This window comes from Pelecanus crispus, chromosome 4 (assembly GCF_030463565.1).
Source record: "Pelecanus crispus isolate bPelCri1 chromosome 4, bPelCri1.pri, whole genome shotgun sequence".
In the NCBI taxonomy this organism is placed as follows: Eukaryota; Metazoa; Chordata; class Aves; order Pelecaniformes; family Pelecanidae; genus Pelecanus; species Pelecanus crispus.
This window is the reverse complement of record NC_134646.1, coordinates 20,050,430-20,074,414: the sequence shown is the minus strand read 5'-3', so window position 1 is coordinate 20,074,414 and position 23,985 is coordinate 20,050,430. Positions and strand designations below refer to the sequence as shown.

The following is a 23,985-nucleotide window of genomic DNA, read 5'->3' as shown; positions in this document are numbered from 1 at the left end:
GTCATGGGTTATTGCTCTTGCATAGTTTGAACACTTTCCAGGTCCTTTTGAATGACAATGAGGTGCTTTGTTATATAGACATCAGGCTAATGACTTGAATGCAGTTTGAAACTCCAGCATAGAGAGGTACTCAGATACGGAGCATGTGTGCCTCTTAATAAAACTGAACAACAGTTACAAACCATAGGAAAATTAGCAGGTGCTTGTGTGTGTAGATGGAAAAATCAGGAAATACCTCTGGAATAATTATAGTCTGGCAGAGATGGCAGGAAAGATTTTTAAATAGGCTTTTCAGCATATAAACAGATCTTTTCTACAAACACTGCTAATCTCTTTCTGTTCCTACTTAGGCCTTGCTGTGCAGATAAGGCTTGTCCAACCTGTTACTCGGTACATGCTGTTATGTGAGTGGAAAACTCCAAAAGAATAGGAAACCTTTTCATTCGTGCATGATTTGTTTGCTGCCGATTGCTCTGAAAGTATGAAAGAATTTAGGTCTTTATTATTCTTTACTTTTTTCTTAATCTCAAATTAGTTACGGTACTGTCCTGTTCGTCTTCATAGCACATTAGGTCTGATTTAGTGAATTGTTTGGGAAGGATTTTACACAGAGAGTATGTTTCACAAAAAATATTATAGATTTGCTCATGTGCTTAATAGGCTGCAGGGAGTTAAAGATTCAGGAGGCAGAATTGCACGTATCCAGATTTCTGAGACAGTTTCAAATGCTCGTATTTATAGGTTTTGCTTTTGTTATGCTTCATAGCAAATTAAACCACTGATAGCATTCGAGGTGTAGTTTATTCTTTAAACAACTTTAGGTTTGCAGTCACAAGAGGAGCAAATGCAGAGGCTGATGTTACATTCATTTTCACATTGGGCTTTATTTGCGTCAAGCTGGAGGGCTTCAGGAGTAGGCCTTAGCCCACAGCTGGGATGGTAGGAGAGGGTATAAAGGAGGACCGTTCTGACTGTGCAGGAAATAGAAGGTGAAAGGCTCTTAGGGTCTGCAGCAGTCTTGCTACCAGCCTTGCAAACTGTCTGACAGCATTTAGGAAAGGCTGGGTGAAGTCAAGGTCTTTGAAAAACGTAGGGGTTTTTTGGAAGTGTTTAAGGGTTACATGCTTCACAGTTGCACAGGTGGTTCTGTTGTCTCAAGAGGAGAATTGACAAAAGATAAGTTGTCATGTATGTGCATGTATTTGTGTGTCATGAAAAGCGAGATGAAGTCATGCTGAAACTGGTGCTCTGCCCGCATGACATGGTGTGGGGAGCATGCAGGGCTCTTTGTGGAGAAATGGTGCTGAAGTTAAGCTGCATGTGAAATGAGGATGTGATGCGCTGTGTGGCAACAGATGTATGATGTGGCACCTGTGAACCGCATGGCAGTGTGGCTGATGGACTTATGAGCTGCTTGGCAGAGCATGGACAAGGTCAGCTGATAGGAGACTCCTATGGAAAACCAGTGACGTATTCACTCAGCTGGATGTACAGGGATGTTAGCTATGTGAGGAGGAGTATTATGTGAGAAGAGATTTAAAATGCAGACACATGAAGCAACTGCTCACTAAACATTTCAGTTTCTTTTTTACTGACTATATATCTTGTTAAAATTCTTCTTTGGTGTAGTGGAGAACAATAATGTGGTTTTTGTTGTGTTTTTTTGGTTTTTTTTTAAATAGCATTTAGGAAGGCAGTTCTATAAAATCAGTGAACAAAAGGCACGTCTGCTTGAATAATTTTAACGTAGTCTTAAAGTAGAAAATTTATTGCATTTGACTTCTTTCGCCTGCAGAAAGCATTTATGTATACTTGAAGAACTGAGGTAGAAAAATAGATTGTAAGACTTGAATCCTTGATTTAACTTGCAAAATGATTTCACATGGAAAATTAAACATTTTTTTTTTTCTGAAATGTAATAGCTGATATAATCTAGGTTTTGGTTGGGTTTTTTGGGGGGGGGGGGGTTTACTTTGCTGTAACCTACTTTTTTCTTAAGACCTTTTAACTGAGAGAGTTCTTTGAAAGGCTTATCATTTTTATGAGGACCCTGGGGAAACAGTAGCTGGGTTGGCGGGAACCACTGGGCTTTGCTTTACTGAGTACTTCTGTGCTAGGTCAGGAATAAAATGTTTGGATAGTTGGTGTGAAGAAACAGTAGCTCTAAGCAATCACAGTTTCATTTCCTACGATCAGTGAGATGGAAATACGTACGTGAATCAAAATCTTGTAATTTTGTGAAAAAATGAATTAAAATAGGTCTGGGAAATTAATATTAAAGGCTAAAACTGGTTTTCTTGTTCCCTTAATTGATTATTTGGCTCTTTCTCAACCAGTACTAGTTTGCAACAGCCTTTTACCTGATCTCTCAGATCTCCAAGATTTGCCAGTAAAAGACATTCTTTTGGAGCCTATTTTAAAGAAGTAGAAACCTGATTTCATTTTTACATTCCATTTTTTGTAGATTGCTATTGCAAATGCATGGTTCTCTTGCTGCCTTTAAACCTGTTACCAATAAATTGATTGTACTGAACAACAATAACAACAAAAAAGATATTTCAGGGCAAAAGCAAATGAACAGGTAGCATAGGTGTCATATAGGGTAGAATGTAGGTTTTACCCTATGCATTTTCCCAGACAAACCCGGATCCGGATGCCGTACGGTGGGGGATTTCATGCAGCACTTCACTGAAGAAAGCTTTCAGATTGATTGGGCAGCAGCTGATAACCACCTCTGTGTATTCAAGTATGCCTTATCAGCGTTAGAAACTGGTATTTTGCTAGTGGTGGGTGAGTTGATAAAACATCACAGTCATGGCCTCTGCGTTTCCGCCAGGGAACACCTTCTCACTGTGCCGGGCAGTTGTGCACACGTGTGTGCAGCAAAAGGCTATCCCTGCTCCGAAAGGCTTGCTGCTTACCACGTAGCAGTTACCCTGTTCCTGTGCTCATATAACTGACTTAAAGAGCCGTAACAGAAAGATTTGGCATAGAGATAATAGCTGAAGTGGTGCACTGCAGTGCAGAGTGCTAGAGGATCCAGCCGGGCTTAGCAAAACTTGAGTTTTGGCATTCTTCCACTGATTTTACTTCAGTCACATCATTTTCCTGAGCTGGGGTTTGTAAGCTAACACTTGAGTTAGATTTATTTATGCGTCTGAGGCTGACTTAAACAACTGGGAGAAGCGCATGATTGTTTTTATTATGAGTGGCATGTAGATAATCAAGGAGAAACATTGTGGGAGGGGATGATGCTGCAGGGCAGTCCATTCCTGAGTGGTGAGAGTTGTTCCAGGTGCTGTAATCCTGGTGGAGGGCAGAAGGTGTCAAGCTGGGTCTCTAATGGGTGTACTCAGCTTAATTTTTCTTATTGCCCTCATACTGTCTGAACACTGACTTATCCAAACAAATTGCCACTCTGCTGCTCTAATGTGGCCATGTTTGAGTTCATTTATACATTCTTAATTCACAGCAGTTGCTAAGTGCTTTACCTCTGTTTTCATCAAGGGGAAAAAATCCCCACCTTGCAGCAAGGTCCAGGTGCTGCAGAGGCAGGGTAAGTACCACTGAAACAGTTACTTAAACAGCAGCTGATGTACAGTAGTTTGTTACCCTGCTGCCAGCATGCCTGCGCTTGCCCCGTGGCAAGTTAGGAATAATACAAGGTTGCTTTTTGTTGGTGGGAGACAGTATATAACTGCCTTTGAGTTTTAAGTCCATAAAAATGGGAAAAGGACACTTCTGAGAAGAGGTAGATCTTGATCTTGTCTTCAGGATGAGTTTGCATGTGAAACAGCTGGTTTAAAAGCTGAAGTCTGGCGACAGGAAGATTTAGCTGCAGTAAGTTTTTAACAAAATCAGACTGTAGATAGCACACTGAAGTAGAAGACTGGTTACTTTTTCAGAAGGTTGTGTGCTATGACCAACAGTTCTTTTGCAACCCTGGGTTACTACAGTACATCTGTGGTTACCTAAACACACACTTTCCCTAGTGAGATTTGATCCTAGGTCACTTCCTTTTAAAGTTTCTTTGCATCTATGTTGTATTGTGATGTTTAGACTGGGTGGAGCAAGATCAGCCCTGGAAAGTGACTGTGCCTTGCTTGAATGTGTTTTTCAACTGTCTCTATCTTCCTCCTCTTATCTTAGGAAATCAAAATGAGAGTACATCATTAGAGATAATTTCTCCCTTGTCCATTGATACTTTTTTTTTTTTGGTGGGTTTCTCAACATCTTGCATTCTTCTGGAAGAAGAAACCCTGGAGAAAATTCTGTGACTGACTTCTCCCAGTCTTTTTCCTCTCTTGTTTCCTTATTACTTCCTCACATCATTTTTGCATTAATTCTATAGAGGCATGTGTGACACTCAGTGAGGGCTTTGTGAAATTTTTTCTTCATGTGTAATATTTGGTAGAAGTCTGGGCTTTGATCTGGAAATGTGTCACAGTTCTTACATGGGGAGCTCTACTGGCTTTAGGAAGGCAGGTAAAAATATGTTCATCTTTATGGGTATAAGTGCTAGTAAGGTTGCTATCCTAGCATGCATGGCACCTGGTAGGTAAAAACACAAAAAAGGAATAGTCATTTTTTGTGGTAAAGGTGACTGATAGGCTTTTAAGGATATCTTTCCATAGCTATTGATAATACGTTGTTCATAACTGGGGAAAGCTTGCTACTGGGGTGTAGCTTTATATGAGATGTCATTGTATGTGCGTATGAAGTGTTTGATCAGAAATGACCCTCTATGGACAGAATTATAAATGCAAGACTGACTGCACCTTCTATATAAAAGTCCTTTTTCTGCACTCATTTTTCATAGAACTCTCTTGAAGGAAAAAAGTAGCAAATGGAATTGTTGTGTTGATTGTCATACTGTGCTCTACTGGAAAAAAAAATACTGCTTTGTTTTGTGTTTGTTATCTTACAATAATGAGTACAGGTTAGAGTTTATTAAAAAAAAAGACAATGTCAACTCAGGAAACATGCTTTTTGGGATAGCAGAAGGGAAAGGAGAAGAATAGAAGGATATAAAGCCATCCACCAAGTATATGCTCTTCTGTAAACTAAACAAACCTATTTAGCGATGTCTTTTACACTTAACATCAGAATCTGACTGTTTCTTAGGCAATCCAGATGAATTCCTAAGCAACATAGTATATGCAAAGAGTGGTGAGTTACTACAGTAAGTCTGTGCATAGCAACTTCCAATATGTTTGCAGCCATCAGGTATGTCAGTGAAAAGTTCTGTTCTGCTCATGTGAAAAGCGTTTTGTGGCCTTGAACCAACAATGTTTCCGAATTGGCTCAACTCAGCTGCCTTTAGCTTGATTCAACCAGGCAGCTCATGTCTTTTGGTCATTTGGTGGGACCTGCTGGAAGGAAGATGAAATGTTGCTGATGGTTGCTCTGTCTTGTAGAGGCACTCAAGATGGTGGTGTGAATGCAGGCGCTCTAGGCTGTGTTACACAGCGTGGCTGTTCTCATTGGAAAATAAGCTAACATGGAAGGAGTTTGCCTCAGCACAGACAAACCATCCAGAAGATAACATCCAAGGCTTGTCAGAATGGGGCCTAAGCTAATGCAAGATGATGCCAAGACAAATGCAAAAGAAAGAAGAATGATAGATGAAAACTCGAATGTGATTCTGCAGTCACTGTGGTGATGGATGATGCTTAATGAAGGCTATGCTAGAAGTCTTCTAAGAAGTCCTTTCTAAATAGCTTATGAACTTGCATGCTGAAGCAGGTTTTGGGAGGGGGGGCAGGAAGTGCTTAGATATGGTGTGAGTGTGGGATCACTTGAAAGAGGACAAGTAGAATGGAGTGGGATAAGAATGTGAATTAGCTGCATGACTGCTGTGGGGGCAGCAAGAGGAACAGAGTGGCTGGCCTTTGAAATCTGGTTTTCCTGTGCTTTGACGGTAGATGTTTTCTCTCAGAGCTAAACTTCCAAGCAGACCCAAAGTTTACATTCTGGTAGAAAGGCTACACCCCATATGTTTGTTGATAGTGCCAAGGCCTTGTATTTACTTCCAGCAGCCTTTGATCTAGGAAGGAATGATGTAAGTACCTTTGAAGGGTAAATGTCTTTTCTGTTTGTGCGATCGTTTCCTCAGGCCTTTTTGCAGACAGGTCTTGGGGTGATCGTGGGTGACTCAGAGTCCCTTCCCTGTTAGAGCAGGATCTGCTCAGCAGGGAATGCTGTTTCTCCAAACAGACCAATTCTCAGACAAAGCCAGAACATAACGTGCTGTCAAAGGGATCTGGGTGTGCATTTCTCAAAGTACCAGCTGGGCTTAACCAGATTGGTCTTGGGTCTGAGAGTGCGCTGTGGGAGTGCCTCTGGAGGCACTTGGGTCTATGTGAAAATGTTTCTTCAGCTGGGCAACAGAGGAGTGTAACTGTGTTAATGGCAGACTGAAGTCTCCCATTTTAGAGTGAAGTTTAGAATAACTCATTCTTTGCTGTCGCCTCTACAAAGGAACCCCAGTCATTTGGACATGTGTCTGTCTGCATCTTGACCAGGCTAACCTTTTGATCCTTGCTGATGAAGTGAGAAGAGACATGGATGGGCTCCTCTTGCCTGCAAAAGCTGCTCGCATGTAAGCTCAGTCTTGTCACAGTTGGGTCACCACAACCAAGGCTGCTTGGTGTGCAGCTGCGAGGGCGCGCTCGGAGCCTGGGGACTAGTCCTGCACTCAGGTCCCACACTAGGCTGCACATTTAGAGCGGCTCCATCGGTGCTGCAGCCAAGGCACCATCAGCTTTCTCTGAATCTTTCTGTGCTACTCAATTACTGAAATAGCACTCGAGTTGCAGATCTTTAATGACCTACCCAAAAAGACATATATGCCTTCAGGGCTGAAAGGCAGTCAGACCGCTTACTTGGCTTGGGGAAATCCCGAGATGTGTGCCTGATGAATTAGCCTGTATATAGAACGCCTTGTCTCTAAGAGATGAAGTGGTCAGGATTTTTCATTGCACGTACCTGGTGATTTAAATTTTTCACATTTCCTCCCTTGCCTGCCACATCCAGATCAAACAAAGCCTTAAATTCATCGTTGTTCCAACGCCTTGTCTGCTCTCCTTGTAATTACACTTCACGCATCCACACCTTCTTAGAAGCCCTCCTGGTATATTTGCATTTAGATGGGGAATGACAACTTTCGTGTTCCCCATGTAACTTATAATTAACACCTTTTCTGACAGTGTTCTATTAACATCAGCATATGTGGGGTGAGGTTGAAAGCCTGGGTTTCTTTAGAGACTTCATTTCTGCAGCATCACGAGTGGAGAGACTGCCTCTTGGTTTGTTCAGGTGCTTCGCCTACGGCAACATAGTTAAGTGCTGTTACTGAAGACGACTAGGTGAAAATTGTATAAACTGAAGTAAGTGTCACATTTTTCCAAATTTTCTAAGTTGCTGCTGTATGTGGCTGTTAAGTGAGGCTGGCCCTCAGCATGAGCTCCTGCTTTTTCTTGGGAGCATCTTTCTGCTAACAGGCTCTGACTGTTTGCGTGCTGTATTCTGGCCTCTCAGGGGTTCATCGCTTTGGGAGGGCGTAATTTGTGTTATATATTCATCGTGAGGCTTTCTTGCCTCTTGCAATCAAAAGCTTTCTGCTCATAGGGTAAATGGTGTGTCTGTGGAGACTGAAGAACGGTCAATGCAGGTATGAGAGGTCCCGTCACTGTGGAGGGGAGGAGGAATAGGATGCCCTGCTGCTTACGGGAGCACCGCAGCCTGGAGCACTCCTATTGCAGAAGCATTTTCAGCTGGAGAGTGCCACACCTTTTTTGAAAGTATACAAGGCCTGTCTAGTGCAATACTGCTATAATGGCTCTCATTTAAAACTAAATAAAAGTTGGGTTTTAAACATTTCAGCGTGTGAGGGAAAATCCAAGTCATAAACCTTTCATTTGTTTGCCTTTTTTGAGTAGGCAGAGAAGAGGTTGTTACCGTCAATTATTTGCATCTTTTCACAAATCTTTCTTCTCTTTTGAGCCTTCAGTGGTTTGTAGACCATAGGCTGAGAAATACTGCTCTGAATCCCGGGCTGTATTTTTAAGCACATAGCCATTTGAGGATTTGGAGGTTTTAGGCTCAATTCTGTGAAGAGTTTGTCGTCTTTGAAGACCATCTGAGAGTTCCCAATTCCTGCCAAAGTCATTGGGCGCTGCAGGGGCTCAGCTCTTCTCAGGAAATGTTCGGGCTTACTCCTGGGAACTGCTTGACGAAGAAAGGCCTATTGATGCCGAAAGGAAGCAAAAACCTTTTAATGGCTGAGTAATGAATATATTTTTAAACTTGGCAACAGCAATAGGAAACGAATAAGTAAGAATTTGAACCCAAAGATTACCATGGAAGAGGCAGAGTGAGAAGATGCTTAATGTTACATAGGTAGAACTGATTTTTTTTTTCTGGCAAAAGCCAACTTAGCTTCTGCTTAAGCAAACTGTCAGTTCACTGCTGCCTGTTATAACATCCCAGCCATTCTCCACTTCAGTTTTTTGGTGTAACCTAGAGGGCTGTGTATTTAAAACATAGGAAGAGGTGTATTCAGCTTCATTGTTCCCTATGGTTTGACGGAAAGCTTGCAGCAGTACTGGATTTTCTTGGAACATTATTTTTGTTCAAAAATATTTGCCAGGAGGTTTCGTACAATCATCGTGGAAGTACAGATGGGCTGTGAGGCCTTGATCTCTTGCTCAGTGGTCTAATGCTGCTATTGTACAGTCAGTAAAGAGGGCTGGATAGACTTGATGAGTGGAAGGAGCTAGAGGAAGCAAAAACTTGAAAAACAAATTCCGACTCATATTTCTCCAGTGTGAAGATATGTATTTTTGGAAAGCATATACTGAAGCTGGTTGATGATGATGCAGAAAATAATTGACCAACTGTACCATCTGTTGTGCTTCTGCCATATGTTTTCCTCTTATTGTTTGTTTCTGTTCAAACTGTGTATGTTCTGTGAAATAGTGTTTGATGTGAAACAGAACTTAAAAGTATCCAGCAAGTCACAACTTGATGATGTTTCCATTAAAGGAAAGGAAGCAAAGGTTGGGACTAGGCATTTTGAATGCTGTTTGGTATTAACTTTAATGTCGTCCTTTCATCTGTTTGTCTTACAGTCACTGTCAGGCAAGCTGCTTAGGTGATACAGTGTTAGAGCTGAGCACATCTGTAATGCTTGGTGACTTTCTGTTCCATGCGTTTATCCATGTTTCTTTTCAAGCTGATGGGCTGATGAATGAAACTGCATATTTAATCTTTGTAGATGTGATCCTGGCTGTATAAATTGGTGGTCTCTTCCATGGAGACTTTAAGAGCAGCAGAGCTGGGGCGCTGCGGCGAGGCTGTTACACTGCATCCATGTGATTTCTGTTTAATCTTTTTTGGGGGCAATGTGTCTTGCTTTGAAATTAAACAAGAATATGTCTCTCAATCTTGAGAAGTGTTCATCAGCAGCTTCTCATGATTAAAAAGAGTCCATTTTAATGACAAAACAGCTTCAATAAATTTGTGATTTCCTGCAGTTGTACTAAAAGGAAATGTTCTCTCTTAATGTTTTGGAGGAAGAGATTCTGCGTGTTCAGAAGGAAGTGAGTGTCTTTTGTGTGTTTGCTTTTTAGCCTTTCTCCACCCCCTTCCCTGCTCCTGGAATAATTCCTTTTGGGAGCCAGCAACAGATCTTATTACAATTAAAACTAAAGCAGATTTTTATTTTCATTTCATTATCATTCAGAAAACACACAGGACAGGAGGAGAGGCAGAATTTCTTCCTGCACTATTTTTTGAAAATGTTGTCATGGGCTGGATTGTCAAATATTGGCGTTTGAAATTCTGTAGTAAGGATTGTCCTGCCACTGAAAGTGGCTTCAGAGCACATTGGTATTTTCATGGTTTCTGTTACAGACATCTGGATGATGTCGTGGGTCAGGGTGTATGCTTTGGTGAACTTTCTGAACCAAATCTCTTATTACTGGAGCCAGTGGACAACCTTCTCCAGCATGGGCTGCTTTGAGCCTAGCGGTATTTTACTGTTTCAGTGTGTGGCAAAGCATGATTTGTTTTTTTGGGGGGCGAGGGGGATTTGTGCATGTGTTTACTTCTTGCGGAGCATGTCTGAAGATGATCAAGACTGAACTAGTATTTCAGGGCAGACGTTCGGTCTCATCTGCCTGTTTGAACACACGGGGTATTTGGGTTTTCCTGGTGACATGTCAAGTGTAGCCCAGCTGCAGAGAGTGCAGCACTATTTTTAATTCTCAAATTTTGACCTGTTTCCCCCATGAAGAGAGACAGGGTGGGACCAGCTCCCAGGCTCCCCATGTGATTGGCATGTTGGCACTAAGCCTGGAGGTCCAGTTTCCCAAAGCATTTCCACAAATCAGTAAGGAAGAGCTTGGGGGTGGTTTTGGTTTTAAGGTTTTTTGAGTTCCCATTCTAGGAAAATCTAAATATCAAAGCTGCTAATCTGGAGAGGTTCCTGAAGAACAGGAGCTGGGGTTCACTGTGCAGCTTTGGCAATAGCGAGGTAAGGGCTCCGTCAGCGCACGCGCGAGGGACGGCTTCCAGGAGCCTGGCAGGCAGCTTCACTGCACGGGTTTCCTCCGATGGCGCCTGGCAGGCCGTGGAGACCTCCTCTCCTCTTGGCACAGGTCCCCGCAGGGCCTGGCTGACTGTGGTTCTCCGATGCTTTCTGCCCGGCTTCCTAACACTGACTTTGGGGAAACTGTGCAGTGTTACGAGTTACAGCATAGCCCAGGTTTTCAAAAGCTTTAAAGAGCATATTGACAAATACCTTAAATGGCCAGGTTAATGGTGGACAGAAACAGTGTCTCCCAGATGTTGGGACTAGGATAACTGCAGGCTTATATTAAAAAAGTGGACATTTCAGTAGACAGCAGATGCTTCTGCTCTGAATTAGGAGTGCCATCTAGTACAATACAACTTACTTGTTTTTAAATAAAAGCCCCTCAGTATGAAATGAGGTAACGTGCACGGAGACGTGGCACCTACATGATAAAATATACGCATTAAAATGAGTTTTAGCTGTTGTCTTCAGGTAGCTTAAAGGCTTGTCTATAACTTAGAGAAGGGAGGGCTGGTGCTCTCAACTGCATGACCAAATAAGTAGCTACTCAGTGTTTGTTCCCTTATCCTTCTGCTTTTAAAACTGTACCTCCTCTGTGCACTGAAGCTGGAGGAAAACTTGGAATGAAAATTGGTTTGATCCATTTCAGAAAGGGAGGCAGAGGGTGGATGGTGATCCTGAACAGCAAAACGGAGAGGAATGACCCCTCGCCTGGCTGAACGGGTGTTCAGCTGTGCATGGCCAGCAGCCTGGGCCGCTAGTCACCATGACAGCACAAAGAGTCCGCAGTAGTAACAACGCATGACTAACCTCGCTGAGCGGTGCCCTGTAGTCCTGTACGTGTGAGAGCACCCGTGTCTGCCGGGCTGTCCCAGAGCAGGCACGTTCGTCTTCTTTTAAACCTGCAGGAACTGGCATTATGGCAAAAAGGCCGTGTCCCTTCCCCTCCCCTCCGTCCCTCCTCTCTTTCTCTTCACACACTCTTTAAAAAGAATTTATTGCTGGGAAGAGAGCCTGGGGTCAAGGAAGGTTCAGGGAAAGAAAAGGCCTTTAGAAGGTATTACAGCTGCTGTTTTTGCAGCAAGCAGCATGTAAGATGTTTTACGTTTGGTGTTGGGATACATATAGGAAAGATAGCTGCTTCTCATTGTACATATTACTATTGCAAGAGACACAAGTTACAATTGTTTAGGGTTTTCCTCTTGTGTTAATGTAATTAGAACCTCTGAGCAAAACAGCTTGATTGCTCTGAATTTGGATGCTTGCCAGCCCAGAAATAGAAGGATATCCGTAATCCACATGGATGTAGCACAGTGTTTTAGTAGAAAACAATTTGCAGGGTCATAATATGTGGCCTGGGTTGGTTTTTTTTGTTTGATTTTGTTTGTGTTTTTTTTTTTTTAATTGCTACTGTTAGTTTTTAAACTACTTGCAAGTTACGGGCTTCTCTTGCTCTAAGTTGAGATCTAGTGAGACTTTTACAGCAAGGCATAAAGTAAAACAAGAATCATGATCAGCCAGTGCTGACAGATTTTATCCTGGGGCAACAAATAAAATAGCTCACGAGGTTTTCCCCAGTTCTTACAACATGTCAGACTGATGTTCTGCTTGCATCCTTTCCAGTAAATTTGTGCTTGTGCATGTATGTGCACATACATGTTCTGTTTTGTCTTAATTATTAAGACTTGATGTTATTGCTAAGAGAGTTTGTGGTAAAGAGGATGAAATATGAGTAGTAATACTGTGCTAATGAGTAGTAATACGTACTAATGCTTTGGTTTATGATTAACATTTATGAACTCAAACTTTTAATATTTGAGGGTTGTTTGGTTGGGGGGGGTTACAGTTTTTTAGTTTTTGCTTGGGTTTGGTTTTTTTCTTCTTGTTTTTTTGTTTTTTTTGTTTTTTTGTTTTTTTTTGAAAGGCGCAGAAGCTGCACCTTGTGAGCTGATTTATAGTGTCCAAATTATGACTTCCCTTCATTTTGCCAGAGGTTTGCTCATGTGTGCTCAAGGTCAGGCCTGTTTTGCATGACCTGAAGAATGCACTCGCATTGCCCAACACAAAGTCCATTGAAACTGATAAGATTTTTTTTGCCTATTTCAGTGGGCTTTGGCTCACCCTCCTGCTCTGCAAGTTGAAACAACTGAACAAACCACAAAACCTGTTGGTCAGAATTTCCACTTGTTTGTTTAGCAGCAGAGTCTCACTGTGGAGTGATTCAACCTCTCAGTACTCTTCCAGCCAGGGAGATACCCATGTGGTTGTGCCGATCTTTGTGGATCATCACTAATGCTTTTCAGTCTTGGTTTACTGCTGATAGTGGCATGCTGTTTTGTATTTTCCTGCAAGAATAGTAATCTGAATAGTTTACAGCTCCTATCCTTTTTACCCAGCAACGATAGGGAAAAACCTGTTAATACCAAGTCATGTTCTGTATAGGTTTATCATACAAAGGGAGAACACGGGTGAACATGTGGATCCCCACTGACTCCCCACATCAGCCGTCTGGTGTGTGGAGATGATACCCAGCTTGTTAACTGGATCCATCTAAAGTATTGCATATTATTTTTTGTTTGTTTAAGAAAGTTGATCTACATTATCACTTTGCTAAGAAATCTTATGTGAAGAAGCTGATCAGGGGAGCAAATGTTAAATTACTGCTGAAAGCTAGACAAGCAGGGGGTAGTGAAATCATTACAAGATAGGATTCAAGCATCCTAGTAGCGTGCGGAGGCTGTTATTCAAAGTCCTTGGTGCTTTATAGGAATGGCTGCTACTACAGTAATTCACCTTGAAAGATCTCAAGTATTCAAATACTATTGCATGTGCAATAATAAATAATAATGCAGATTATAAAGTGATGCGGTATGCTCTAGTAGTGATGTTAGAGTTTTTGAAAGGTAACTGAGGTTGTTAGGGAGGTTGGCAATGGGTCTGTTAGAAGAGAAGTTACTCTTTTAGTCTTGACAGTGTTCCCCAAGAGACTTGTGTTTGACCTCATGGTTTTTATGTCTTTCTCCATCCCCTCCGAAAGAGGCAAACAATCTCTTACCTGGGAAGATAAAATGAGACTGGCTCATTTTAAAACAACCTGGTTTAAAACAAGCTGTTTTAAAAGGAGATGGATTGGCTTTTGTCCTTAGGTATTGTTTAGATGAGCATTTAAAACCACTTTCATTTCTTATCGTTTTGGGCTTCATCAGAGAACTATGCCAGTTCAACAGCTTGTCTCCAGGAGGCCTGGGTCTGAAGTGTGCCGCAACAATCTGTGAATTGCAGCAGCAAAATCTATTTTGGGGAAAGCTAGCATAATATCTGTGTGTGCTGTGTACTCCAGCCAACACCATGAGTAATTTAATAAGTACTAGGGAGAAAACAAACAAAAACAAGTATGTATATTTAATGTTGCAGTTGTATTAAAAAGTACTGTGTAGATCTGAGTGGTTGGCATTCATGGTGTGGATCAAGACAGAACTAGTAACAGGGCAAGCTGAGATGTTGGCAGTGTTGTGCAGACCAAAATGTACATGCGTATCAAAAGACATGAAGCGGGTGAAGGAACTTTGCTCTCTTTAACACAGTTGTCACGCTTGTAAAAAGTAGATCCCCTTTGTGTCTTCTGGTATGTCCCTCTGTGTATTGAATGATGAAAACTATGGCTGAAGAACTGACAGGGAAAAACATGACTGCGAAAACAGCTGATGCTCAAGTAGGAGGAGTTAAAACTAAAAATTGTCCTTTTGTACCTTCAGAATTGCACTTAATACTATCATTAGGCTCAAAAACATATTTGGTGGTAGTTTCAAGAGGAAAAAGTCAAGGCGGGTGGGTGAGAGTTGGAGCTGAGCACCTGGTTGCAGTAAGTCTTGATTAGCCCAAACACATCAGAAGAGCTCCTTGCAAGAAAGTTGTGTAATTTGTTAAGGGAGGATATTGACTGCAGGGCGAATGGGCTGGGAAACAGCAAGAAGTGAGGACTGCCACCAAGGGCAGTGGTTTTGTTCCCTTGCCCTCCCCACTGGCTTGAGTGCTTGTGCAGCCACGGGGAAAATGGACTGGGGACCAGTGGGGAAGATGAGCTGACTGATCCAGATTAAATCATGCCTATCAAAACAAAAAAAACCCAAACAAACAAACAAAAGTAGTTTGTTCTACAGCTGGCATCGGTGTTCCTGACACTGGGCCATGGTGTCACAGATTGGTGAAGAGGAGGTTTCAGAGGTCTCCTTCATCCTAAAAGCCAGCATCTTAGCTGTTAAAACCATCTTTTGTGGTTTTTTCATGCTTGCTGTTAAGAGAATGTTTTTCATGTTTATGTAAAGGATATTTACAGAATCCTTTTTTACTTTCTGGAATGTTTGGAAAATGGTGCTTCATTCAGTAAAAATTTTCCAGAAAACTTGAACAGATATGTTTTAAAAAATGCTGTCAACTCGAAATGCATTCACTTAAAAAAATCATGGCACGCGCACAATTTCAAGTAGTAGATGTAGCCAAGATTGTTTCTAGTTTGCCTCACAATTCCTCCTAACTTTTTGTCTTCTGCCATTGGTATCTCCCATATCTGGCTGCATAAACCTTTCCTGGCACACACAGAGCAACTGACCAACTAACTGATTATAGATATGAAATTGCTCACATGCAAAATGACATCAGATGCACAGAGGAAATGTTTCTGTTATATATTGTTTGTAACAGAAGGATTGTGTATATTTACTGAATCAGTGATCTGTGATTCCTTTTTTAATTTTTAAAATTGTTTGCATTGTTTGCAGAAGTGGAGTACATAGAGCTTACTGGAAACTTCTGTTTTGCTATGTTTGGAAACAGTTCAGCACTAACAAAGTTGGAAACTATTTTAAATGTGCACAGTCTAACCCCTGAATGTGTTTTTCTGTCTTAGCGGCACAACTACATCCTTGCTGCAGTTCCATATATGGAAATTTGCCATCAGACAGCATCGTTTTCCAGAGCTCACGTTGAGTCAGGAAACCCCCTCTGCAGTAGTCAGACCTCTTGGTTAACTGTTACAGCAAAGCCAGTCCTCTACTTCTCCTTTAGGGATGATTAAACTTTTAGTAGATGATTGTGTGTGTGGTATTTGAGAAAATGTCACTAGTGGGGAAGACAAGGCTCTTCCCTCCCAAACTGGGACACTTGAGGAGTTCAGTGTACTAAGAAGAATATAGGAATTGTATGTATGCAGTAGACTGTGCAGTAGAGTAGAAATAGGAGAGGACAGAAAAACCTGCATCCACATACTATGCCTGCATGCTTTTTCTTCCCAAATGTCCATAAATGTTAGAGCAATAGATTCCCTTATTTTGCAGTAGTATTTCATAGAGGAGGTGTAGTTTAAAGGATGTGGTTTTCCATGAAGTCATCCTGCTGTGCACGTGACACAGCTTTATTGCTGTTTTGATGTGGGGCTGGTGAAATTGAGTGCGTGCGTATGTGGCTGACGAGGAACTGGGGGATTCAACCTGGTCTTTTCCAAATTTCCAAGACCTTCTCTTTAAATTCATTTATGTGATTGCTTTAAATGCAACTACATGGTTTGCTGTGTAAGCAGCTTTCCAAATGTCCTTTTAAAGTAGAGAGTAGTTTTCCAGCCTGTTTATAAAGTAGGCAAAGTTCAATCTCCGAAAGTGGCAACACCTTCAAAATTGTGGATTCTTTTTTACTGTCAGGTGAAGAGTTGGGGTGGAAGTCTGGAGGAGAACAAGAATGGTAGTTTTCACATCAATCATTGCAACTGGATTTGCCAGCTCATGCGCTTATCACCCACGTTGACTTCTTCTCAGTTTGTGTTTTACAATTAAACGCATGGATAGTTTTTCCCTTCCCACCCTTCTTGATTTATGGTATCAGGAGTAAAAATCACTGAGAAGGGTGCATGCTGTACCTTGTATGTTACATTGCTATGCAGTACGTTAAATACTTGACATAACTGATTTTTCAGCTATAACCACCCTGTGGATTCCAAAATTACTTTTGTGCTGGTTGTATACCATTGTCTGAAAACCATGGTTTCTGCACAAAGTAGACTTGTTGATAACACTGGCACAAAGCGTTAACCATCCATCCTTTCTTTCTTTCCTAAAGCTTGTACAACGAGGACAGAAACTTGCTGCGTATTCGAGAGAGAGAGAGGCGGAATCAGGAGGCTCTGCAGGAGAAAGACAAGTTCCCTGAGAAGACTCCCCTCTTTGCAGAACCCTACAAGGTAATGCTAGGGTGGCCTGTGGTAGAGGGAGAGGAGGAAAGAGGGTTGGGGTGGAAGAGGAGAGCTGTGGCCTCTGCATATGGTATAGTACACTTGAGCACAATGCATGCAAACACAGCGTCTTCCCATCTGCTTAACTTAAATTCATCAGAGTATGTACTTAAAGCTCTGTAGGTGGTGCAAGTGCAGTACAGACTTCGTGTTGGGCAGATTCATTTGGGGGCCTCCTGTATTCTGGGAGTTTGAGGGAGAGTGCTGAAGAGCAGCTTGGCTGCCTGTCTGTTTGCAGCTGTGGTTGAAACAACCTGGTCTGATGTTAGTGTTCCTGGAGGCTGCAGGCACTCCTGCAATCTTGGCTCAGAAGGTCTAATACTGACTAGAGCAGTCCTACTTGCTTTGGAGAGACTGCATGCAGGATCAAGATGAGCTTGCATAACTTCACTTGTGGTGATGCACAGTGATTAAAATAAGATCCTGAAGAATGTCTCTTCTTGAGCTGGATCTCTTGGGGGGGTGGGGGGGGTGGGGGGCCATGCTTTTTAAATTTCCCCCTCTCTGTTCTTCTATTGCAGACTAATAAAGAAGATGAGTTGTCAAGCCGAATTCAGAACATGCTGGGCAATTATGAGGAGGTCAAGGAGCTCATCAGCAACAAATCCCATCAGAATCTCATAGGGATTCCAAAAAGTGTTGCTCCTCTGATCCCACAAGGAAAGCCTGATCGCCCATACTTCCCTGAAAAGACCAGCCATACATTACCATCTTCATTCCACCGCACAACCCGCCATCCACCCATGGGACCTACGGTTGTAGCTCCTCCCCCTCCAAACCACTCCATTCACTACCAAAAGGCACAATCAAGAACAGAACCAGCTTCAGGTTTGCACGCCAAGAGTCACGGCTTATCCAACAGTCGGAGCCAAGGTCAAGAACACAATCGTGGTGGTCAGGAAAGTCATGCAGGTTTTCACCACAAGAGAAATGACAGGCGTGCAGTTGGTGAAGGTCGTGCTAATGAACTGCAGGCCTCCCTTTTGGCGCTTTCTCCACTGCTGTCATCTTTGTCTTCTCCAGTGGCACCCCTGTCACCTTTACATTCCAGCCAGCACATCAATTCCAGGTCACAGAACAGCAGCAAAAGTCATGGGCCGACCTACAGTCAAACAAAATCATCTCAGGACCTAGTAACAGGATCACAGGAGAAGGAAAGTCGGGACAGCTCAGCCGTTAACCTGACCAGCACCACTCAGCCTTCCTCTCAGACTTTTCCCCCACCTTTGCCATCGAAAACCAGTGCAATGCAGCAGAAACCAACTGCCTATGTCAGACCAATGGATGGCCAGGATCAGGCACCAGTTGAATCACCGGAGCTCAAACCGCTCCTGGAGGAATACCACGGAGAACCCTACGAAAAAATCTCAGATTTGAAGGCAAACGCCAAAGCCAAACTATCCAAATTGGAAATCCCTTCTGAGCCCATAGAGGTGAGTGCAATTGTTGGGGGGCTCTGTTGCTGGCAGGGTAAGTTTAGCTGTGGGAGAACAGGTCATCGAAGGGCAGAGACTACTGGAATCAGTGATGGCTGTGCACACGTTACTGTGTTTAGAAGGTGCATTTTTGAGGCTGGCTTTTGCTGACCTGGGTGAGATACTTGTCTGGATGGTGCAAATGTAATGCTTGCCGTGATTCTGTGGTTTTCTCAGTGAGACCGCAGCAGTTTTTATGGTTAGAGAGACTGCTTCTCTTGCTATGATTTTTGTTTTGCCTGTAAAGATTGTTGAAAAGAAGGGGGAAATGACATGCTGAGGTGTTCAAGTGGTGATGCGTGTCCGGTTATTACATGCAGAGTGTTAGTCTGAGTGGTGGTAGGTCGAGGCCCCAAATCCTCGCTGAATATTGGGACAGCTGATTCTGCAGTGAGTCCTGTGGTCACCTGGTAGGATGAAGGTTTTGGGGCTTTGTGATAAGTGAATGCAAACACCACAGGGTTCTCCTAAGTAAGTTTGTAAGATCTCACTGTAGACCCTCAGGAAAGTATTAATGTGAACAAAAAACATCCTGGAGATTTCTGCTAGATGGATTTAGCCTAGCTTCCTCGGGAAGCATGACACCATTCTGTCTCCTGCTTCATCAAATGCTTTTTGAGCAAGTTTTGAGGGTTTAAGTAAATTTAGTGCAGAGGTGGAATTCTCAGTGATAAGCAAGATCCTAAAAGTTCTGTAAAATTTTGCATTTGAGCAAAGAAGATACCCTCTTTCTTGTCCCAGTTATGAGCAAAAGGAGCAGAACTCTGCTATGTGTTTGTTCTTATCAGCAGAAGGCAGCCTGGGCAGCAAGCTCAAGCATACCTTCGTTCAAGTCACTACATTTGTCCTTTCTCTGCCAACAACTGAGAGGGATGCTGCAAAAGATGTGGGATGGGAAGCTGCAGTTGTTGCAGAGAAGAGGTGGCAGCTGGGCCAAAGACCAAAATGTGTTGCATGTAAACCTTTGGTTATTCCTGCTCATCTGAGGCAGCTTCTTCCTAGTATGTATAATTTTCTTGAGAGTGAAACACTAGCTTCTTCATTTGCCCTGCATTTAAAGATGAATAATGTTTTGGGGCTTAGATTTCAATGTGCAGTTAGAATCTGTTAGATTTCTGTCTTCAGGTGCTCTTTTGTCTTTCGTTCTGCACTTTTGGTCATTTTCATGGATTGGTCTTTTCCAGGTTGAAATATTTCAGTTGGTTGCAGCAAGGGTGATTGCAAGGTATTGCAGATTAGCAGGTGCAATTCAGAACATAACGCTGTTGCTCTTGTGCTGCTTAAGTGGCCCTCTTGCCAGAGGGAAGAAAACTTCTGAGAATATGGAATTTTTGTATAGTTCTCGTGCATCTTGAGTTGGTTAGAGATCATATGCAGTGTGTGGTAGAGGCTAGTGCAGTTGAGCTGGGTTAGATTAGTCTGTTCTAGCTTTCACTTGAGAGAAAAAGGAAAGGGTAGCGGTTAGAGTGGTTGGGAAGGCTTTTCCAAAGAGTTCAGAAAGCCTCTCTCACCTATGTTTGGGCCCTGCTGTGAAGTTCAGTGACTTCACAAGGAGCAGGTGTGTTGTGTAGGAGACTATTATGAAACTTTAGGGGAAGGGGATGGCTGAAATTAAAATTGTTCTTTCCTTAATAATTATTTTGATACAGCAAGATTCCTTGTTGTACTCCATCTGTTTTTGCTGACCCCAGGACTACCTATCTGATTTGTCATGTGTGATGGAGGCAGAAGCCTTGGATTTCTCAGATGCATGCTGTAGGTTAAAGCGGCTTGAAGCTTGCACCGCTAAAGCAGTGGGAGAGGAGGAGCAGTGGTGGTGTATGTGTGTTGTTCAGCAAATGCATGCTCTTTTTTGTTGTGGCCTTCGAAGACCATTGCCTCAGCTTTGCTAAGGGACCTGATTCTGCCTGCCTTGTGGCTCAGCCTCCCATGAGTTCAAAGGCACTTTGTTCCCAGGTACATCTGGCAGTTTTACCATGCTTATCCTTCAGTGCTGAGAATATTGCTATGCCCTATGGGATGTAGGATCCCACAGTGCTGACCTAAGGCAGCTGGGTGAGGAGAGCTACAGAGGTAGTTTTCAAATTCTATTTGGCTTTTGTAATAAAAAGGGAGAGTGGGGGTGTGGTCAGCTTTTCATGGAAAAGGGTGTTGATCAGCTGCAAATGGCTGTAGGCAGTTTCTTGTGGAAAACGAGAGGAAACTGGCAAAATGACATTGTTGAGAAGTCTGAAAATACTTTCAAGCTGAGAGGCTTTATTTGCTTCAAACTAGGTTTGGCATCGCACATCATACCTCAAAATAAGAAGTGCATTGTGGTCTGTGTTCCATTATTTGCTTGACCAGATTTTACTCCTGGGGGAGAAGTAAAGCAGTGCAGAGCCTTACCTTCTGCATTACCCATTCTTCATTGTCTATTGCAAAAAAGATAAAGGGCATTTCTGGGTTTAAAAGTCTTTGCAGTTCCTGGGGTTTGGATGGGTACAGGGTTTTTTTTATTTTGGGGGTGGGGGTTGTTTTTTTCAGAGGGCATGCTTATTTTTCAGAAATGAGACTTCCTTGTTCTCTCCCAACTCTCCTGGTCCCATTTCTATTTTCATATTACCTCTTTTCCCATCCCTGTGCTTTTTATGTCATCTTGTGTATCTCTGGTTTAATATGATTTTTAGATAGGGCAGCGTTAGTTGTGATGCTGTACACTGAATGAAACTTCTTTCTCTCTTTCCATTGAGCACAGGACTCTGAATCTAAATGCCCATAAAAATCCTACAGCTGCTAGAGCACAAGTAGCGTTACCTATGTTGGTGCAGGAGTCCTGTTAGATCTGCGGCAGAGTAAGAACATAATAAAAAGCGAATTGAAGATAATGAAAGAAATGGTTTTGCAGAAACCAAACCCCTGGTTTTAATTATATGCTTAGTCCATTTCAAAGCTGATAGACGAAACCTTTTGTGAATATGCTGAATGAGCCTCGTTTGAGGTAGGTATCTTTTGGGCTGTAACCTCTGACTGTTTTCTGTGCATAGGCGTTTTGGATAATGGCTCTGTAAGCTCTAGTGGAAAATCCATTACTTCATTTTCTGCTTGTTTCAGGCTTGTCATTATAATATTTACTTCTGTTTGGTTTCAAAGATTAACATATATTTGATGATACAGTCTTCCAGTGCTAAAGCCTAGAAAGTGAAGAGGAAGAAACTGGTTGCACACCTGGATATATTCCCTGTGTGCTGCATGTACAGTACAAAAGAGGTGCTTGGGGAACAAGGCTGGGCTGGTTTGCTTTTAGGAAACATCCAGTGAAGTATGTTGCATGCAGGTGAAAGATTCACCCAACGAAAGGGTCTTGGGAAGGCTAATCAGGGGGTCCTTCGGCTGAAAGGTTGGCCCTGCCTTTTGTTTTTGGTGAAACAGGAGCTGTGGGGAGGCTCCTGCCCTCCCGTGACCCTGACAGTGAATAGGTCTAGGCGAGCAGAAACTCTGCTGTTCTTCCCTCTTCCTCCCAGCAACTGGGAGCATGGTTTTACAAATTTTATTTAAGCTGTTCAGCCCTGGTTATGCTGAACAGCCACATGCCAATAGAGTTTTTCCCGTGATCTCCCTTGACATCATTTAGGAAAGCCATTTCTTCTACCACATTTTTTTGGCTAATTGAATTTCTAAGGCATGTGTCACCTGCAGCTGTGAATTCATTATTGACAGCTTCTGTTCATGGCAACACTGACAAGTTAAGCCTTCCAGTCTGAATAGACAAGCAGATTCACTGTAGAGTGAATTAATCCACAGTAGATAACTGTGCAGTGACTCACTTTGCATTCACATAAAGAAACTGCACAGCTCTTTCCTCTCTTCCCCAAATAAAACCCTTCACTTTCAAACGTCATCCCTATCTCTTTAAGGCATCTTTTCAAATTTATTGTGAGAGGACTTAAAAATATAGCATATGTGAAGCTTAGATGTATCCCTTCTCTTAATGTGCCAGTTTTTACCTCTTCCCCTAGCACCTAAACAAAGCTGCTTTTAAAGCCATTCTCTCTTTTCATGTCTTTAGGAGAGCACAGCACCAACAGAGACCCTTGTGTTACCTCCATTGACAAAGACTGTGGTGTCTTAAAGGGAATGGGCTTGACGGCAGGGCCAAGAAGCAGTGAGGCTGGTTTGAGAGAGTGTGTTTATAAATCCTCAAGCATTATTAAGGGCATAGTGTCTGGAGGAATGTATAGCACTTGATGCTCACTGAAGATTTAGCTTTTGTTTTCCTGGCAGCTTCATAAACGTTAGGGAGTACTTCCCTTTCTCTCATGTAATCAGACCTCATTGGACTCTCCTCTGTTCACCTTGAAACTGGGAAGCAAATAGGGAAGCAACCAATTTAAAAAACCAAACCAACAACAAACAGTGAAGGAGCCCAGATGTATTAAGTCTTTTTGGTAACACTGTATTATCCTTGAAGCACAGGGTACACACAAAGATATCTGTGTTCAAAGTGGGATTGCTGTCATCAAGCTCTGTTCGCCTCAGTAAACATTTATGAATGGTCACCAGTTAAAACATGATTGTTGCATAGTATATAGTAATGACTAAATACCTAGAAAGAAGTTTGGATGACAAAAAAAAAAAAGTCCATTATAGATAAATAATATTTCACTGACTTCTCTCCATGGCAACTGAGCTTTTCCACTGGCAGCAGTGGTCAAACAGGTGAACCCCGTAAACTAGAAATAAATATATTGCTTTAATCCTGCATCCTTTAAAAATGAAAATCTTTAAAAATATATATAGCACTGTCATTTGCTCTTACCTAATGAATACAGAGCACTTAGCATTAAGCTACTATTGTTGTCTTTCTACCAACTTTATTTATCATTTTCTGAATAGAAGGGAGATTGGGCTTTTTTTTCACTCTCCCCTTTGTATTACTTTTTTGATTCTCTTTTTCTTTCTTTCCTCTGCTTTGCACCAAGAGAGTTAAGAAGGTGTTACTTCTCTGTCTCCTCTGCTGTCCTCTTTATAGTCGTAAGTGCCTAATGTGATTGGAGAAGGGTTTCCTTGCTTCACCACAAGCATTGTGTAAATTTTTCTTTTTGTTGGTGCGTGACTGTTAAAGCAGCAGATCAAACATGAAAGACAATTGTTACTACAACATTTTTAATGTTTGCTTATGGTCTCTGGAACAAAGAGTGCTCTGGAAGAGCTGGAGGGTGAGGGCATGTGGGGCAAAGAGCAGGTGGTTGGTTCAAAAGCCAAAAGGACATCTTGTATTGTTACTTCAGTTTAACCAGAGTCTGATGTTCAAAGTTCATGTGTCAGACTGTAGAAGTCATAAATTAGAAGTAGTCTTGTTCATCTTCCTCTTTGATGCTTGGAGAAGGTACACTCAGATCCAGTGTTCAACTACCAACTCTCAGCTGCAAGGCTTTTCAAGTTTGCAGTCGTTGCTTGTTCACTTGGCTCCAAGGTCTGGGCTTGGCTTTTATGCAAAATACCAAATAATAGGGGAACTATTTAAAAAAAAAAAAAAAATTAAAAAAAATGCACAGTGCTACATTCAGCCATCAAGCCACCAGAAATAGGTAGTGTTTGTCCTTGCTGCTTGGAAGCCCAACTAAGGAGTATCGGTGTGAAGAAAGGAACAG

General features: G+C 42.2%; 1 protein-coding gene across 1 annotated transcript in view; it reads left to right on the top strand.

The window, feature by feature from the left end:
• Window positions 1-23,985, top strand: part of AFF1 (ALF transcription elongation factor 1) — a 100,493-nt gene that overhangs the window by 16,040 nt on the left and 60,468 nt on the right. Inside the window, exons 2-3 of the mRNA XM_075708831.1 lie at window positions 16,706-16,826; window positions 17,399-18,310. Coding sequence (XP_075564946.1) covers window positions 16,706-16,826; window positions 17,399-18,310 — 1,033 coding nt within the window. The remainder of the gene's footprint in view (window positions 1-16,705; window positions 16,827-17,398; window positions 18,311-23,985) is intronic.